We start from the raw sequence: 16,159 nt of genomic DNA, 5'->3' as shown, positions 1-16,159 counted from the left end.
TGCTGGCTGGCAAGGGGGGTCAGGCCACCATGGGCCATCCTCCCTGCCCTGTGAGATTTCACGCTCTGCACAGCTCCAGGCCACCAGGCCGCCTGCGTTGGCTCCCTTCCTGTCCTGGTCTTGGCACTGGGCCCTCACCCAGGGTTAAACATTAGTAGCAGATTATCAGTCCAGGGTCAGGGGGAGGGTGGAATTACACTTTCACCAGCATCCCCTCTGCTGGAGCTACCAGTGCCCGCCCCTGCCAGACAGTGCCCGTGGAGGAGTTTGTGACCGGCTGGATCTCTGGTGAGACACTTTTCTTCCTTCCGTCATAGTAACCCCAATTACGGGTCATTTCCTGGGGAAGGTGGGTGACGTAGGAGGAGCTGAAGCCAAAGTCCTGGCGGCCTTGGAGCACCCAGAGCCAGCCGTCCTGGAGCCTCCTGGGAGTTGCTGGAGAGGAGAGGAGAGGCGGGTGCTTCTGCCCAGTCCCCAGGCTGCCCCCCAACAACCTGGATACCTGCCAAGTGCCCAGGTGCCATGCTGAGTGCTCTCCCAGACTCACCTGCACCGCCGGAGCCACTCTCCGGGGCTCAGAAAGGAAGTTCACCTTTGACCTCACCTGCTGTCCTGCATTCCCCTTTGGGCCTCTGCCCTACCTGGCAACGTGCCCTGAGGCCAGCTGTGCTGTGGACCCAGTCCAGCGTCCAGGTGACACTTCTCTCTGAAGAAAGAGACATCCGAACCTGCCTCCCGGGGCTGTGACCTCACCGAAAGTTCGGGGACCAGCATCCGCTATGTAGGGCAGGACCAGGAGGTGGGGAGACACTGGGGGCTGGGACCTCCTCCCCTGGTGCCAGTAAGACTCCTCTAAGGGGGCCTCCCTGGTGGCTCAGTGGTTGAGAATCCGCCTGTCAATGCAGGGGACACAGGTTCAAGCCCTGGTCTGGGAATATCCCACATGCCGCGGAGCAACTAAGCCTGTGTGCCGCAACTACTGAGACTGAGCTCTAGAGCCCGCGAGCCACAACTACTGAGCCTGTGCACCACAACTACTGAGGCCCACACGCGTAGAGCCCGTGCTCTGCAACAAGAGAAGCCACCACAGTGAGAAGCCTGCGCACCGCAAGGAAGAGTAGTACCCGCTCGCCGCAACTGGAAAAGCCCACGCACAGCAACAAAGACCCAACACAGCCAAAAAAAAAAATTAATTAATTAAAAAAAAAAAAAAGACTTCTCTAAGGGCCCCCAGCTCTGCACTGCCGGCTACAGGGCAGAGCGCTGGGAGGGCCGGTCCTGCATCAAGGCCCTGCCCTGGACAGCAGAAGGAGGGAACAGAGCTGGCAGCGAGGCAGGAGCCCCGGAGCCCCCCAGTTAGATAAGTCAGCAAGATGCTCGGGTGTCAGGTCTGGGCGAGGACACTGGGCATCTGGGGTTGGCTCCTCCCTTCTGCCTGTGCGCCCTCCAGGCAGGGCCAGGGTTGTCTCCGCTGTCCCCTGTCCCCACACCTTCCCAGCCCAGTGCCTGGAGTGGAGGAGGGTGCAAGGGGCAGCTGGCGTTTCTCTGGACTCTGGCAGGCAAGCCCTGCCCCGCTTTCTCCTGCCTGAATCCCGCTCCCCTATGGATACAAACTTGCTTCCTCGGCCTGGCCCGAGGGTCCTCACTCATAGCACCTTCTTGTCACCACAGGAGCTCTGGGCTTGGTCCTGGGACACCCCTTTGACACTGTAAAGGTGGGTCTAGGGGGCACCCGAGGAATGAAAGACGTCGCCTGAACCAGACATCAGGGAGAAAGCAGGGCCTGGCTGACGGAGGCTCTCTCCCGCTTCTCCTGCCCTGCGGGCAGCCCACTCAGAGGGGCCGAGGGATGAGCTGGGCAGGATGCCCAGCCTGCCCACCTGCTCTGTCCTCCCTGTCCAGGTGCGGCTGCAGACCCAGACCACATATCGGGGCATCATTGATTGTATGGTCAAGACTTACCGCCACGAGTCGGTGGGTGACTGGCTTTTTGCGGGGCTTAGGGGCGGGAGACCTCTGGGCAGTCGGTGCTAGCTTCCTTCTCCCCTCCCCGCCCACAGAGCTCTGCCGTGGAAGAGAGAAAGAAGACCCAAATCTGGGGCCACTGGGGGGCTGAGCAGTAGCTAAATGCCCCCAAAATGGAGCTGAGGCCACCCCCAGCCTTAGGCTGCTTCCTCCTCCCTGTGGCCAGGCCCAGGAGCAGTTTCCAGCCAGAGGAGGCCCTGCCAGGCCCAGAAAGGGCAAGGGTGAGGCTCGCACAGCACCCGCCCAGCTAGCATCCGGTGTCTCTCTGCAGCCCCTGGGCTTCGTCAAGGGAATGAGCTTCCCCATCGCCAGCATAGCTGTGGTCAACTCCGTCCTGTTCGGGGTCTACAGCAGCGCCCTGCTGGTACTGACAGCCACCTCCCACCAGGAGCAGCGGGCCCAGCCGCCCAGCTATACGCACGTCTTCATAGGCAGCTGCACAGGGGGGTTCCTGCAGGTGAGGGGGCAGCATGGGGGCACGTGCACACACTGGGGCAAGCGCACGTGCTCGTGGTCACATACACAGGCACAGGCACAGTGATGGCCAGTTCCCTCCTTTCCCTCCCAGCCCCCTCTGGCCACCCACGGCTGCAGACCCCAGGCCTTCTCGAGGGGAACACGAGTTGCTGTGGGAGAATGGCTTGCTCCTGGCTGCTCCCTGTGACCCTGATGGCTGAGCTGTGGCCTTCCAGGCTGCAGGTCTGGAGGGGAGGGTCATGGAGAACAGAGGGGGCAAAAAAGGTAGAGAGAGCTGTTGGGGGTGGGGAGACAGTGCCAAGAGGACGTGATGGAGAAGCAGTTGATGTCACCCTCTGAGGCTGGCAGGGCTTGCCCACCTCTGGAGGGGTCTGCTTCCATCTGTGAGCCTCACCCGGGGCCTGTCCACAAATCTCGCTGGGAGAGGCTCAGGGTGTTATAATCATTAAGTGACTCTAATCATTTGGTTCTGGGCTTTGTTCTCAGTGCTTAAGGACTGGGCTTTCGAGGGTTGGGGTGGAGGGAAGAGGGGCCTCCAGGCACCAGGGGGATCCCCAGCTAAGTGAGGGCCTGAGCTCAGAGGCAGAGGGCGTGCACCTGGCTCCGTCCCACAATCCAGCCAGTGCCCTAGGTCACCCTCTGCTCGACACCTGCCCTGATGCTCCTGTACACATCCCAAGGCAGAGAGCAAGGACAGAGTTAGGGCTCACCAAATGAATTAATCATTCATGAGACCCAAAAGGCCCTGGCTTTGCTTTTGCCCCTTGTGTGGGGCTCATGCCTGCATATTTCCCAAGCCCTGAGACCTGCACCCCACAAAAACAACGACGAGAAGGAGCCCCCAGGCTCAGGGGCCTGAGTCAGGCTCAGCCGGGCCCAGCTCCTCCGTCCTCCTCCCCTCTGGCTCCTCGAAAGCAGAACAGATGGCAGAACTGGGGCCTGTCGGGTCACTGATGGGGATGGGGTCCAGGGACCAGCTGGAGCCCCGTTTGCTGCCAAGCGCACGGCTCTGGTTAACAGGGTCTTGGAACGGAAAATGTATTTTCACGTGGAGATGACGAGGAAGACTCTGTAGCACGGGGCAGGGAATGACAACCTCTCTTGTGTACAAAAGTTGCTTCTGACTCAGCTAAGGCTGACATCATTGTACACAGCAGCAATGTCTGATGTCCCCACTGCCCCTGTGGGCACAGGATGGGAAAGGGAGGGGCCGTAGCCCGCCCAGCCATTTTCTCACCCCCAGGAGCTCACCGCTCTGGAGCAGCCCTCAGCTCAGCACTGCCCGCAGGCTCTGCTGGCAGGGTGGCATCAGGAAGCCATCTCACAGGGGGGGACCCCAGCCCACTGCCCTTCCTGCAGGGGAGGAAATAAGCAAACTGTCACCCTCTAAAGATCACCGGAGCCAACCGCCAGCCTCCACCGCCATCAGCCATCTCCAGGGCTGAGGAACTGAGCTTGTGTACCTTCCATGGAAGGAAAAAAACAAAAACCACATAAGTCCATAAATGATATGCTAACCTCAGCTTGGACCTCAATTCTCACCTGAACTTTCACAGCTGACCTTGACCTAGTTGCGTCCCTGACCCACACCTCGGCCCCTCCCCACAACCTCCCTCCACGTCCCCAGTACCAACATTACCCCAAATCTGTGTCCTGTCTGCCCCAGCCAGGTGATAAAGTTCAAGGACCCGCAGATCCCACCCTGTCACCCACCTTCTGCTGGGACACTAGTGCTTGGGGGTTTGCGAGAGGTGCTTCTCCACCCAGGGGCCTCTGAGAGGTGTCCTGCAGGAGGTGGGGAAGGGGGAATCTATGAAGTTGAGGTGCCCTCCTTACCCCTGGGGAGGGGTCATTCCCCTGCTGTTTCTTGGGCACAGACTGAAAGACTGAATCCTTTTTTTTTTTTGAACCTGAGCCACTGCAATGAAAGCGCCCAGTCCTACCTGGACTGCCAGGGAACTCCCTTTCTTAAGCATCGCATGCATGCCAGCAAGTTCGGCCGAGGGGAGGGGCAGTGTCCCTTGCTGTCAGGGGCCTGATGCTAAGGGAGGGGGCTCTGGTCCATCCCCCACTACGCGTGGGAGAGGCTGAGAGCGGGGGAGATTCTGAAGGAAGATGCTGCCCTGTCTGCCCACTGCCTCCCCCCCCCCATTAAGATCAGAGGGAGGGACTGTTCCCGTCCAAAGCTCCACCCAGGCCCTTCATGCTTCTTTCCCTACAGGCCTACTGCTTGGCCCCTTTTGACCTCATCAAAGTCTGGCTACAAAACCAGACAGAGCCCAAGGGGAAGTCAGGGAGCCCCCCACCCCAGTACCAGGGGCCCGTGCACTGCGCGGCCTCCATCTTCTAGGCCGAGGGGCCCCGGGGGCTGATACAGGGAGCCTGGGCCCTGACGCTGCGGGACAACCCCACCCTGGGAATCTATTTCGTCACCTACGAATGGCTGTGTTGCCAATTCACGCCGGATGGCCAGAACCCCAGTAAGCAAAGTGGCGTGAGAGGGTGGAGGACAGAGAGGAGTGGGGGAGGGGAGCTGGACTGAGCCCTGGAGGATGGGGAGGGAGCCTGCGGATGCGGGAGGATGCTTCGTTCCTCATTCTGACCCCCCTCACCCCCAGTTCCTCTACCCCAGGCTCGGGCACAGTGCTGGTGGCAGGGGGCTTTGCCGGCGTCACCTCCTGGGTCACAGCCACCCCCTTAGCCGTGATCAAGTCCCGGATGCAGATGGCGGGGCTGAGGCAGAGGGTGCACCAGGGGCTGCTGGACTGCATGGTGAGCAGTGCCCGGCGGGAAGGGCTGGGGGTCTTCTTCCAGGGGCTCAGCATCAACAGTGCCCGTGCCTTTCCCGTCAACGCCGTCACCTTCCTCAGCTACGAGTACCTCCTCCACTCCTGGGGATGAGCCTGGCTGGGTGACGAGCTCCCCAGTGAGACCACCGCCCACCTGCCCAGACTGGAGGCCAAGTTGAAAGCACCAGCTTGTGATTCTGATGCGAGAGGCTGAGCCCCTCTTTATCAAGGCACCTCCAGGGCTTCCCTGGTGGCTCAGTGGTTGAGAGTCCGCCTGCCGATGCAGGGGACACAGGTTCGTGCCCCGGTCTGGGAAGATCCCACATGCCGCGGAGCGGCTGGGCCCATGAGCCATGGCCACTGAGCCTGCGCGTCCGGAGCCTGTGCTCCACAGCAGGAGAGGCCACAACAGTGAGAGGCCCGCATACCGCAAAAAAACAAAAACAAAAACAAGGCACCTCCAGCACGCAGAGGGGGCCGGGGAGACGCCTCGGGGAGCTGGAGGCCTGGGGACCTGGACTCCACCCGGATTCCAAGGCTGGCGTGGGCCTCCTAGCAGCAAGTACCTTGATTCCTTTGCTTTCTGAGTCTGGGAAGTAAACTCGGCCAGTGGCGCTGGTGACATTCCAGTCCGCACACTGGCAGAGCCTCTGCGTAGCTGCCTGGTGCTGACCGCCTAGCTCCCTGGATTCCAGTGACACATCCTCACCTGCCTCCCCCTTCACTTCCTTTCAAACCTCTCCCCGCATGACTTGAGAGTAGCCCGGTCTCCTCTAGTCCAGAATCCTTCAGTGGCTCTGTCACCCTCAGGGAAAAGCCCAAACTCCCCCTCCTCCTGGCCTCTCCTTCCCCCCAGCTTGCTTCTCCCTCTGTTCTCAGGCAGCCCAGTCCTGCTTGAGGTCCCTGAACAAGCTGTGCCCTCGCCTCCCACCTAGAAGGTCCGTTCCCTCTGGGCCAGCAGTGGACAGTGTCTGCAGGGTGACTCCCGCATCCCTGGGGCTGAGCGGCTCCAACCCAGGCTGAGCACTGTCTCCTGGAGCCCTTCCTCTGCTCACCCCCTCCTGCCCGGAACTGACTCTGGGGTCTGCAGACCTCTCTGCTCGCCCCCATGCCTTGATCATAGCCCTCGCCTGTGCTTTATTGTGGTTGTGGGTTTACTTCTCAGCTTCCCAGTTAGACTGGGTGCTCTCTGAGGTCAGGGGTCATCTTCTGATCGTTTCCCGGCACGGAGCCCAATGCTCGAAGCAGCCCAGTAAGTGCTTATTAAATGAAGTGCACTCCGGCCTCTGGCTCCGAATCCAATCACCACACCCCGGTCTCCATCACCTGTCCAGGCCCCTCTCGGGGCCTCCAGTGCCGTAGTGTCTGCCTTGCCCATCAATGGCACTTGTTTTCTTTACCCGTCTTAACTGCTAAACGGGAATTAAAAACTGGCTGAAATTGTTCACTTAATTGGCAATAAAGTGAGCAGAGTTTGTACTCACTCATATCCTGATGTGGTCGAGGTCAAACTGGGCCCCCCTCAGGGTGACCTGAAGGCCTGGCACTCCTGCCATTTACTGGGACTCCAAGCATCACGGTGTTATCATCACAGTTTACACAGGAGGCAGCCTCGGCTCAGGGACAGTATGTAACCACCCCAGGTCGCACGGCTGGTATGTCACACAGCTCACTTGGAGGCATCTGAGCCTCCACCTCCAGATCCTCGTTGCTCTGCTACCCTGCTCTACCTGGGGCTTGTGACAGTCCCCCACAAGTCACCTAAGTTCAATTTCACGCGGGCTCGACGTACAGCATCAGCCTCCCCACGTACTCCTCGGAGCTCTTGTTTACTGGATCGTGTGTCACAGACGGTGGCGTTCTTCCCTGCTTCCATCGTCATAGCGTGGCCGCAGGGCATGTGGCTGCAGAGCGAGGCTACGTTCCCCTCAGTGGGAACTTGTGCTTGGGTTCTTGCTAGAGAAATGAGAGCAAAAGTGACGCTTGCAAATTGCCCATCGCTGGCTTAAAAGGAGACTCCTGGCTGTTGGCTGGAAATGGTGACCCCTGGGGGCCACTGCTGAGGATACAGGAGGCACCTGGAACCCAGGGACTCTGGGAGCACAGCTGACTGTCCACCCTGGGCTGTTGCCTTCTGACGTCTCTGTAGCCTTCACCCAAACTAACACAGTAGGTAACGGTCTGCCCATTTCAAGGTCAGGGGTGATCCCAGAGTGGTCCATGGAGCAGTAGCATGAGGACTTCCTAGAGGGGGTTAGTAATGCAGAATCCCAGGCCCCACCCTGGATTGACAGAATCAGAATCTCTGAGGTTGGGGCCTGGGGATCTGCATTGTACAAAACTGTCCCTGTGACTTTTACACACTTTAAAGTTTAAGAAATGGTGTTCTGCACTCTATGACATAAATCACAGCAAGATCCTTTTTGACCCACCTCCTAGAGAAATTGAAATAAAAACAAAAAATAAACAAATGGGACCTAATGAAACTTAAAAGCTTTTGCACAGCAAAGGAAACCATAAACAAGACGAAAACACAGCCCTCAGAATGGGAGAAAATATTTGCAAATGAAGCAACTGACAAAGGATTAATCTCCAAAATTTACAAGCAGCTCATGCAGCTCAATATCAAAAAAACAAACAACCCAACCCAAAAACGGGCAGAAGACCTAAGTAGACATTTCTCCAAAGAAGATATACAGTTTGCCAAAAAACACATGAAAGAATGCTCAACATCACCAATCATTAGAGAGATTAAAATTAAAACTACAATGAGGTATCTCCTCACACCACTCAAAATGGCCATCATCAAAAAATCTACAAACAGGACTTCCCTGGTGGCGCAGTGGTTAAGAATCTGCCTGCCAATGCAGGGGACACGGGTTCGGGCCCTGGTCTGGGAAGATCCCACACACTGTGGAGCAACTAAGCCCATGTGCCACAACTACTGAGCCTGCACTCTAGAGCCCGCGAGCCACAACTACTGAGCCCGTGTGCCACAACTACTGAAACCCACACGCCTAGAGCCCACACTCCGCAACAAGAGAAGCCACCGCAATGAGAAGCCCAGGCACCGCAACAAAGAGTAGCCCCTGCTCACTGCAACTAGAGAAAGCCTACGCGCAGCAACAAAAAAGACCCAACGTAGCCAAAAAAAAAAAAAAAAAAGAAAAAAAACAATAGATGCTGGAGAGGGTGTGGAGAAAAGGGTACCCTCTTGCACTGTGGGTGGGAATGTAAATTGACACAGCCACTATGGAGAACAGTATGGAGGTTCCTTAAAAAACTAAAAATAGAACTACCATACGACCCAGCAATCCCACGACTGGGCATATACCCTGAGAAAACCATAATTCAAAGAGAGTCATGTACCACAATGTTCATTGCAGCTCTATTTACAATAGCCAGGACATGGAGACAACCTAAGTGTCCATCGACAGATGAATGGATAAAGAAGATGTGGCACATATATACAATGGAATATTACCCAGCCATAAAAACAAACGAAATTGAGTTATTTGTAGTGAGGTGGATGGACCTAGAGTCTGTCATACAGAGTGAAGTAAGTCAGAAAGAGAAAAACAATTACCGTATGCTAACACATATATATGGAATCTAAAACAAAAAAAATTGGTTATGAAGAACCTAGGGGGAGGACAGGAATAAAGATTCAGAGAATAAAGATGTAGAGAATGGACTTGAGGACACAGGGAGGGGGAAGGGTAAGCTGGGACGAAGTGAGAGAGTGGCATGGACTTATATACACTACTAAATGTAAAATAGATAGCTAGTGGGCTTCCCTCGTGGCGCAGTGGTTGAGAGTCGGCCTGCCGATGCAGGGGACGCGGGCTCGTGCCCTGGTCTGGGAAGATCCCACATGCCATGGAGCGGCTAAGCCCGTGAGCCATGGCCGCTGAGCCTGCGCGTCCGGAGTCTGTGCTCCGCAATGGGAGAGGCCACAGCAGTGAGAGGCCCGCCTACCGAAAAAAAAAAAAAAAAGATAGCTAGTGGGAAGCAGCCGCATAGCACAGGGAGATCAGCTCAGTGCTTTGTGACCACCTAGAGGGGTGGGATAGGGAGGGTAGGAGGGAAACGCAAGAGGGAGGAGATATGGGGACATATGTATACGTATAGCTGATTCACTTTGTTATAAAGCAGAAACTAACACAACAATGTAAAGCAATTATACTCCAATAAAGATGTTAAAGAAAAAAAAAGAAATGGTGTTCTGGATGCTTCTTTTAAAAATATATTTATTATTTATTTTATTTATTTATTTTGGCTGCGCTGGGTCTTAGTTGCAGCACACGGGAGCTTCATTGAGACATGCGAACTTTTTTTTTTTTTTTTTCCGGTATGCGGGCCTCTCACTGCTGTGGCCTCTCCCATTGCGGAGCACAGACTCCGGACGCGCAGGCTCAGCGGCCATGGCTCACGGGCTTAGCCGCTCCATGGCATGTGGGATCTTCCCAGACCAGGGCACGAGCCCGCGTCCCCTGCATCGGCAGGCGGACTCCCAACCACTGCGCCACCAGGGAAGCCCCGAGACATGCGAACGTCTTAGTTGCAGTATGCGGACTCTTAGTTGCGGCATGCAGGGTCTAGTTCTCCCACCAGGGATCAAACACGGGCCCCCTGCATTGGGAGCATGGAGTCTTACCCACTGGACCACCAGGGAAGTCCTTGGATGCTTCTAATAGAAGAAATACACTGCCCATTCTAGCTGAGGAAGTTATGAGTGATGGAAGTGACTCAGACTCCAGTTCTGGTGGCCTCAACTCCTGCACAGATCCAGGAAGCCTACGTTCCTGGTGTGAAAGAACAGGGTCTGTCTGAGACAGTCACTGCCCTTTCTGTGCCCCATTTTCCTCTGAGATCCCTTCCAACTGGTCCATCTTTGGGCCCCAGTGGCCAGTCCAGGACCACCACGGTGCCAGGGATTTTAGGCCGGACACAGAAGTGCTGGGGAGCAGTCACTGGAACATCTCAGGGGAGTTGGTGGCTGGTTCAAAGGGAGCAAGCAGTATGCATGTGAAACAGAAGGTGGCTCTTAGAAACGGGGCAAGGAGGGATCAGTAGGTCAGAGTGGTCCTCTGTAGTTTGTCATTTCTCACCACATTACCAGTTAGCAAGAGAATAACATTTTAAAATCCTTTTTTGATTTTGTTTTAATTAAATCCTTTTGGGGGCAGAAATGATGCCTGTAAGCTTGCCTTTGCACTGCTGGGCATGGGTTTCTGTCTCCTCTCTCTGGTTCTGTCCAGAGGCATCTGTGCAGGGGCTGGAGCTCCTTTTCTTTATGCACCTCATTAGAACCAGAGAGAATGGCCGGCACCCCTCGGGCCATGCAGTCCCAGGCCTGAGTTGCTTCCACTGGCCTATGGCAGGGGCTGCTAGTAGGGCCCGGAGAACAGTGCTGCAGTGAGGTGAGAGTTAAGCGTGGCATGATTAGTGAGAAAACAACTCACTCCTCTTGGAAAGGAGGATGGAAAGACAAACAAAGATCAGGCAGGAAATGGCCGAAGATATTTTAAAAAGCCAGATGTTTGTACATCAGCAGGGACTCAGAATACGCCTGTTAAATTCCTTAAGGAATTAACAGATGTTATTAGAGGTCATCATTATTTGAGACTCAGAGAGGAGTCCCTGAGAGCTAGGAAATAGTAAATGAACCTGCTCTGAGGTTGAAAATGGGGGTGGTGTCTGAGGGTCACACGTAAAGGTTTTTTTTTTTTTTTTTTAATACATTTATTTATTTATTGGCTGCGTTGGGTCTTTGTTGCTGTGCATGGACCTTCTCTTGTTGCAGTGAGCGGGGGTTACTCTTTGTTGCGGTGTGTGGGCTTCTCATTGTGGTGGCTTCTCTTTGTTGCGGAGCACAGGCTCTAGGCATGCAGGCTTCAGTAGTTGGGGCACGCGGGCTCAGTAGTTGTGGCACATGGTCTTAGTTGCTCCGCAGCATGTGGGATCTTCCCGGACCAGGGCTCGACCCAGTGTCCCCTGCGTTGGCAGGCGGATTCTTAACCACTGAGCCACCAGGGAAGTCCCACATAAAGGGTTTATAACTTGGGCAAACATGTTAAATAGCGTCTCATTGGATTCGTGTCATCAAATGTTATACTTACTTTTACAGCACCCATCACAGTAGGAGAAGTTGCAGGAGACCTAATTTACATGTATAGTGACATGAGGGCTACATGTGTCTGAAGCAACTAGGTTCCAAACCCTTAAAACATGATTTTAAAACCATTGCTAACTTTGCAAGAAGTAAGGGAACTTCCCAAAGACCCCTTCAAAACAAAGAAGTGAGCGTAAACAGCGTGTTGGAACTGTGCAGCCCTTGGGGCAAATGCTAACACTGCAACCTTGAAGATTAAAGAAACACACAGAAGACTAGGCTTTGGCCCAGACATTAAGGTAGCTGAACCCAAGATTGATAAATTAAGTCAAGATCCTGGAAGGGGCTATACCTTTAGTGAAAGAGTAGACCAGAAAACCTCCACCCACCAGTAAAGGGAACCTACAAAGAAAACTGCCTCTCCCTGTGGTGGGAAAAAATTAAGAATAAGATGGGCTCCTGTGAACCACGGCACCTGCTACCACACTGTCCTTCAGCTCTGGGACACCTTCCCCCGCCAGAAACTAATTTATCATGATGGTAGCGCCACCTTGTGTCTGGAAGGAGTAACTACAGGCTTTTCTAAAGGAGCGCCCCCAAATCAGGATCTTCAGGTTTTCCAGGGATTAAATGCAACCAATAAAAAAATGCCCACGACAAAAAAAGCGACCAGACCCACAATGAAAAAAGAGGCACCATGGATTCAGGAGAAACAAAAGCAACAGATTTATCCCTCCAAAGATTTCAGATGTTAGATTTATCAGATACAGAATGTAAAATAACCATGCACAAAAGATCTAAATATATAAAAGAATTAAAAGACAAAAAACAAGACAGCATAAAAATGACTATATACACACACACACACACACATATATATATATATATATATATATATTTTTTTTGTCTGTGCTGCACAGCTTGCGGGATCTTAGTTCCCTAACCAGGCATTAAACCCGAGCCACAGCAGTGAAAGCGCCAAGTCCTAACCACTGGACCACCAGGGAATTCCCTGATTATGTATATTTAAAAGAAGAAAAAAGAAAAAGAACTGTCACAGCTGAAGAGAACTGGGAGGTAGGTTGGGAGAAATTAGAGTGCAATGCAGAGAGAAAAAAGACGGGGAGCCAATCTTTCTGCCTTGGGGCTCTCTGGATCCCGTTCGTCATCTTCTCAAGACTGATGCTGCTGCTGAATGTAATAACAATAATATCTAACCTATATATATATAGTGCACCTGTACATAGTGCTTAAAATAGCACCTGGCGAGTAGTAAACATTTTATAAATATTAATTTGTTTAATGCTCATGACTGACCCATATTATTTCTGCCTCTTAGGAACAGGGACTGTGTCTTATGCATCTTTGCTGCCCTGGAGCCTTGAATGCCTTCTGAACATAGAAAATTTAAATCAACTGAAATAATGCACATAATTTCTTTGTCCCCCATTTTGCATGTGGCAAAACCTGCAAAATTGGATAGGACTGCCTGACCTTGATTAAAAAAATTAAGTCTGTTGGGAGTAGCCGAAGTCCTCTTCGCCTTCTCTGGCTCCTTACACCTTATGCCCAGTGCGTGAGGAAGTCCCACCAACCACAGGAGCTTCCTAACTTACTTGGTTTTCCGGTTTCTACTTTTGCTCCCTACCTTGCCATGTATTCTTCATGCAGCAACTGGAATTAGTTTTTTTCAAACATAAAACATATCATGTTCCTCCTTTGTCTAAATCTCCCCACTCTCCCTGCCCCCCCGCAAAAAAAGAACCTTCCTGTCTCACTTCCAATGAAATGTAAGTGCTGCCAGCTCAGAGGCCCCTGCCCACTTCTCTGCCCTCCTCCTCTGCTTGGCCTTCTCTCATTTTCTGTTTCTTAAACCTGTCAAGCGGTTTCTAACCTTAGATATTTGTACCTGCTGTTCCCTTTGCAGAGAACACTCTTCCTTTGGAAGAATGGGTGTTCCCTTCTTATCAGTCACTACTCCCCCCAACATTTCCCTGACTCCCCTCTCCCAGTCACTCTCTAGGACATGGTTGTTTTATTTTCATCTTGGCCCTTATTGCTGTCCAAAATCACCGTGTTTATTTCTTTACTTGTCTTTTCTTTATCCCCCTCTACCAGAAAGGAAGGGTTTAGCGAGGAGGATCCTCTCTGTCTTGTTCAGCACTAGCTTCAGGTCCCAGAACAGGACCTGCTCCACAAGCAAAGCGTTCAGTAAATACGGCTTGAATGAGCCCATGGCGCCACCCACCAAAAGTTAAGTACGATACACGATATCAATGCAAGAACAGAAGAGATGACTGGTGGCTTTTTCTTTATGGCTGCGCTGCATGGCTTGCGGGATCTTAGTTCCCTGGTCAGTGATCGAACCTGGGGCCCAGGCTGTGAGAGCGCCGAGTCCTAACCATTGGACTGCCAGGGAATTCCCTCTTTTTGGGGGACTGGTGGCTTTAAAAAACAAGCTCTAGGGCTTCCCTGGTAGTGCAGTGGTTGAGAGTCCGCCTGCCGATGCAGGGGGTGCGGGTTCATGCCCTGGTCCGGGAGGGTCCCACGTGCTGCGGAGTGGCTGGGCCCGTGAGCCATGGCCGCTGAGCCTGCGCGTCCGGAGCCTGTGCTCCGCGACGGGAGAGGCCACAGCAGTGAGAGGCCCGCGTACCGCAAAAAAAAAAAAATCAAAAAAAAAAAAAACCCAAAAACAAGCTCTGGAAAGAAGTCAGCAAGAAAACCCTGTGCTCTATCCCGCTCCTCCAACAGGAATACACCTGAGACACACCTGAGAACAGATTGCTTATCTGCCCCTCGGTTGCTTTGGTCAGGCCTTTAGAGATCATGTAACTTTTGGCTTCAACATTTAAAAAGAGATATGTCAGAACTGGAATGACTTCAGAAAAAGGACAATTTGAATGAATACAGGTGGGACTTCCCTGATGGTCCAGTGGTTAAGAATCTGCCTTCCAATGCAGGGGATGCAGGTCTGAGCCCTGGTCGGGGAACTAAGATCCCACAGCCCTCGGGGCAACTAAGCCCACACACTGCAACTACTGAGCCTGCGAGCTCTGCAGCCCGTGTGCCACAACTAAAGAAGCCCGCAACGAAGACCCAGCACAGCCACAAAAAAAAAAAAAAGAAAGAAAGAAAGAAGGAAAAAGAATACAGGTAGGAGAGCAGAATCTGTGGGGAAAGGCTGAATGATTTGGGACCTTAGGCAGAAATGGAAAGCCAGCAGGCAGCTTCAGAACTGTTTAAAAGTGAGAGGGCAATGACACACCTTTTTCTCACTGTCGGGCTGCCAGGTGTTGAGGTGGTCAGTGAGGACGATGAACCAGCCTGAAATAACAGTCGGTCTTTATTCACTGAGCGCTACTGTCTGAGAGGCAGAAAGAGGCACCAGCTCCCCAGGGGTCCATTTTCCCCAATGCAACAGCACTGGGGAGGGTCAGATGACATGGTCTCCTGCCTCTTTATGGACAGTGGGAGTGGGGTGGGGAGTGGGGGAAGGCAGGGAGAGAAGCGCTGGGAGTGAAAGGTACGACATCAAAGAGGAGGAAGGGTCTCAGCCCACGCCCCCAGTAAGGAGGTGTTGGCGAAGCCCCTAGAGAGCGCCTGAGCTGAGGCCACACAAGGAGGTCCCTGGGCTGGTCTGAGTCCTTGACTGTGATGCTCCCCAGAAAACCACACCGCCCTGTCTTGTGATTCCTGCGGTCGGCGTGAAAGGCCTCATGTCGGATTTCGGCCTGGAGCTGCACTCCTCAGCGGCCAGGGTCTGTCTGCGTCCAAAGTCCTGGTCCTTTCCAGGTGAGCCGTCCTCTCCCATCCTGCTCCCGTGCGGGATCTGGCTCAGGCCTCCCCATCTGTCACTGGGACCAGTGGGAGTTTCTCTGCCTCTAGGTCTCACGTCTTTGACCCACCCTCCACATCTCAGTGTTCTAGAACCTCACAAATGACCTGTCCCCACCATGAGTGAAACCCTTTGGGGGCGCCCCACCACCAGGCTTGGGGGGCTACAGGTGCCTCCAGCTCTCTGGGCCTCCCCGTGCTCTCTCGGGACGGCTGCCTCCTCGCCTGCCGCCCTTTTGCCAGGACTATCCTTCCCACTCCTCTGTCTGTCTGTCCTTCTGCTGTAGCTCAAAGCTCACCTCCTCCCGAGGCTCCCCAGGGCCACAGCACTGTGCACACGCCTTTATGACGACCCTTAATCACACTCCACTGTCACTGTCTGCAAGGTCCTGCCTGGCAGGGACACCATCTTTGCAACCTTGTCACGCAGGAGGCCTTGCTGAAGAGATGTCGTGAAATGATCACATGAATGAAAAGAAAAAATGAATGGCTATTCCAAATCCTGCCTCCTTCTTTTGGCCACTTGGCTTGCAGGATCTTAGTTCCGTGACCAGGGAGCGAACCCAACCCTCGCCCTCTCAGCAGTGAGAGTGCAGAGTCCTAACCACTGGACCACCAAGGAATTCCCCTGGCTCCTTTTTGTTCCCCTAGAATGTCCCTAGCTTGTCCCCTTCTTTCTCAGACACCACCCCTACCATGGCAATCTGAGAGAGAAATCAGAGCAGCAGAATGTCCTGGGCAATACTTGGGATCTGCCTGTTTGCCCATGAGGAGTCCCCACGTCCTGGGAGTCCCTCCTGCCAGGAGAGGCTCACTACTGGTCATCCGCACACAGCTCGACGGCCGCGTTGCAGCGACCCTCAGCAATCCATTTAAAAATCTGAGGTGAACGTTTTCACCCTTCTCCCGTGAAAATAAC

The 16,159-nt window shown here is 53.8% G+C and overlaps 1 protein-coding gene across 1 annotated transcript; it reads left to right on the top strand.

Annotated features, from left to right (window-relative positions):
* Positions 1-257: 257 nt before the first annotated feature.
* SLC25A45 (solute carrier family 25 member 45) lies at positions 258-5,403 on the top strand. The gene is given in 6 exon segments (XM_027090803.1): positions 258-288; positions 1,672-1,715; positions 1,903-1,974; positions 2,297-2,482; positions 4,724-4,982; positions 5,135-5,403. Coding segments are annotated over 4 exon segments (741 nt in total). The 5' UTR covers positions 258-288; positions 1,672-1,715; positions 1,903-1,947.
* The last annotated feature ends 10,756 nt before the right edge of the window (positions 5,404-16,159 follow it).

This window comes from Aethalodelphis obliquidens, unplaced genomic scaffold, assembly GCF_003676395.1.
Source record: "Aethalodelphis obliquidens isolate GAN/ISIS:26980383/991018 unplaced genomic scaffold, ASM367639v1 scaffold69, whole genome shotgun sequence".
NCBI lineage: Eukaryota > Metazoa > Chordata > Mammalia > Artiodactyla > Delphinidae > Aethalodelphis > Aethalodelphis obliquidens.
Note: the sequence above shows the minus strand (reverse complement) of the source record. Positions and strands in the feature narration are given on the sequence as shown.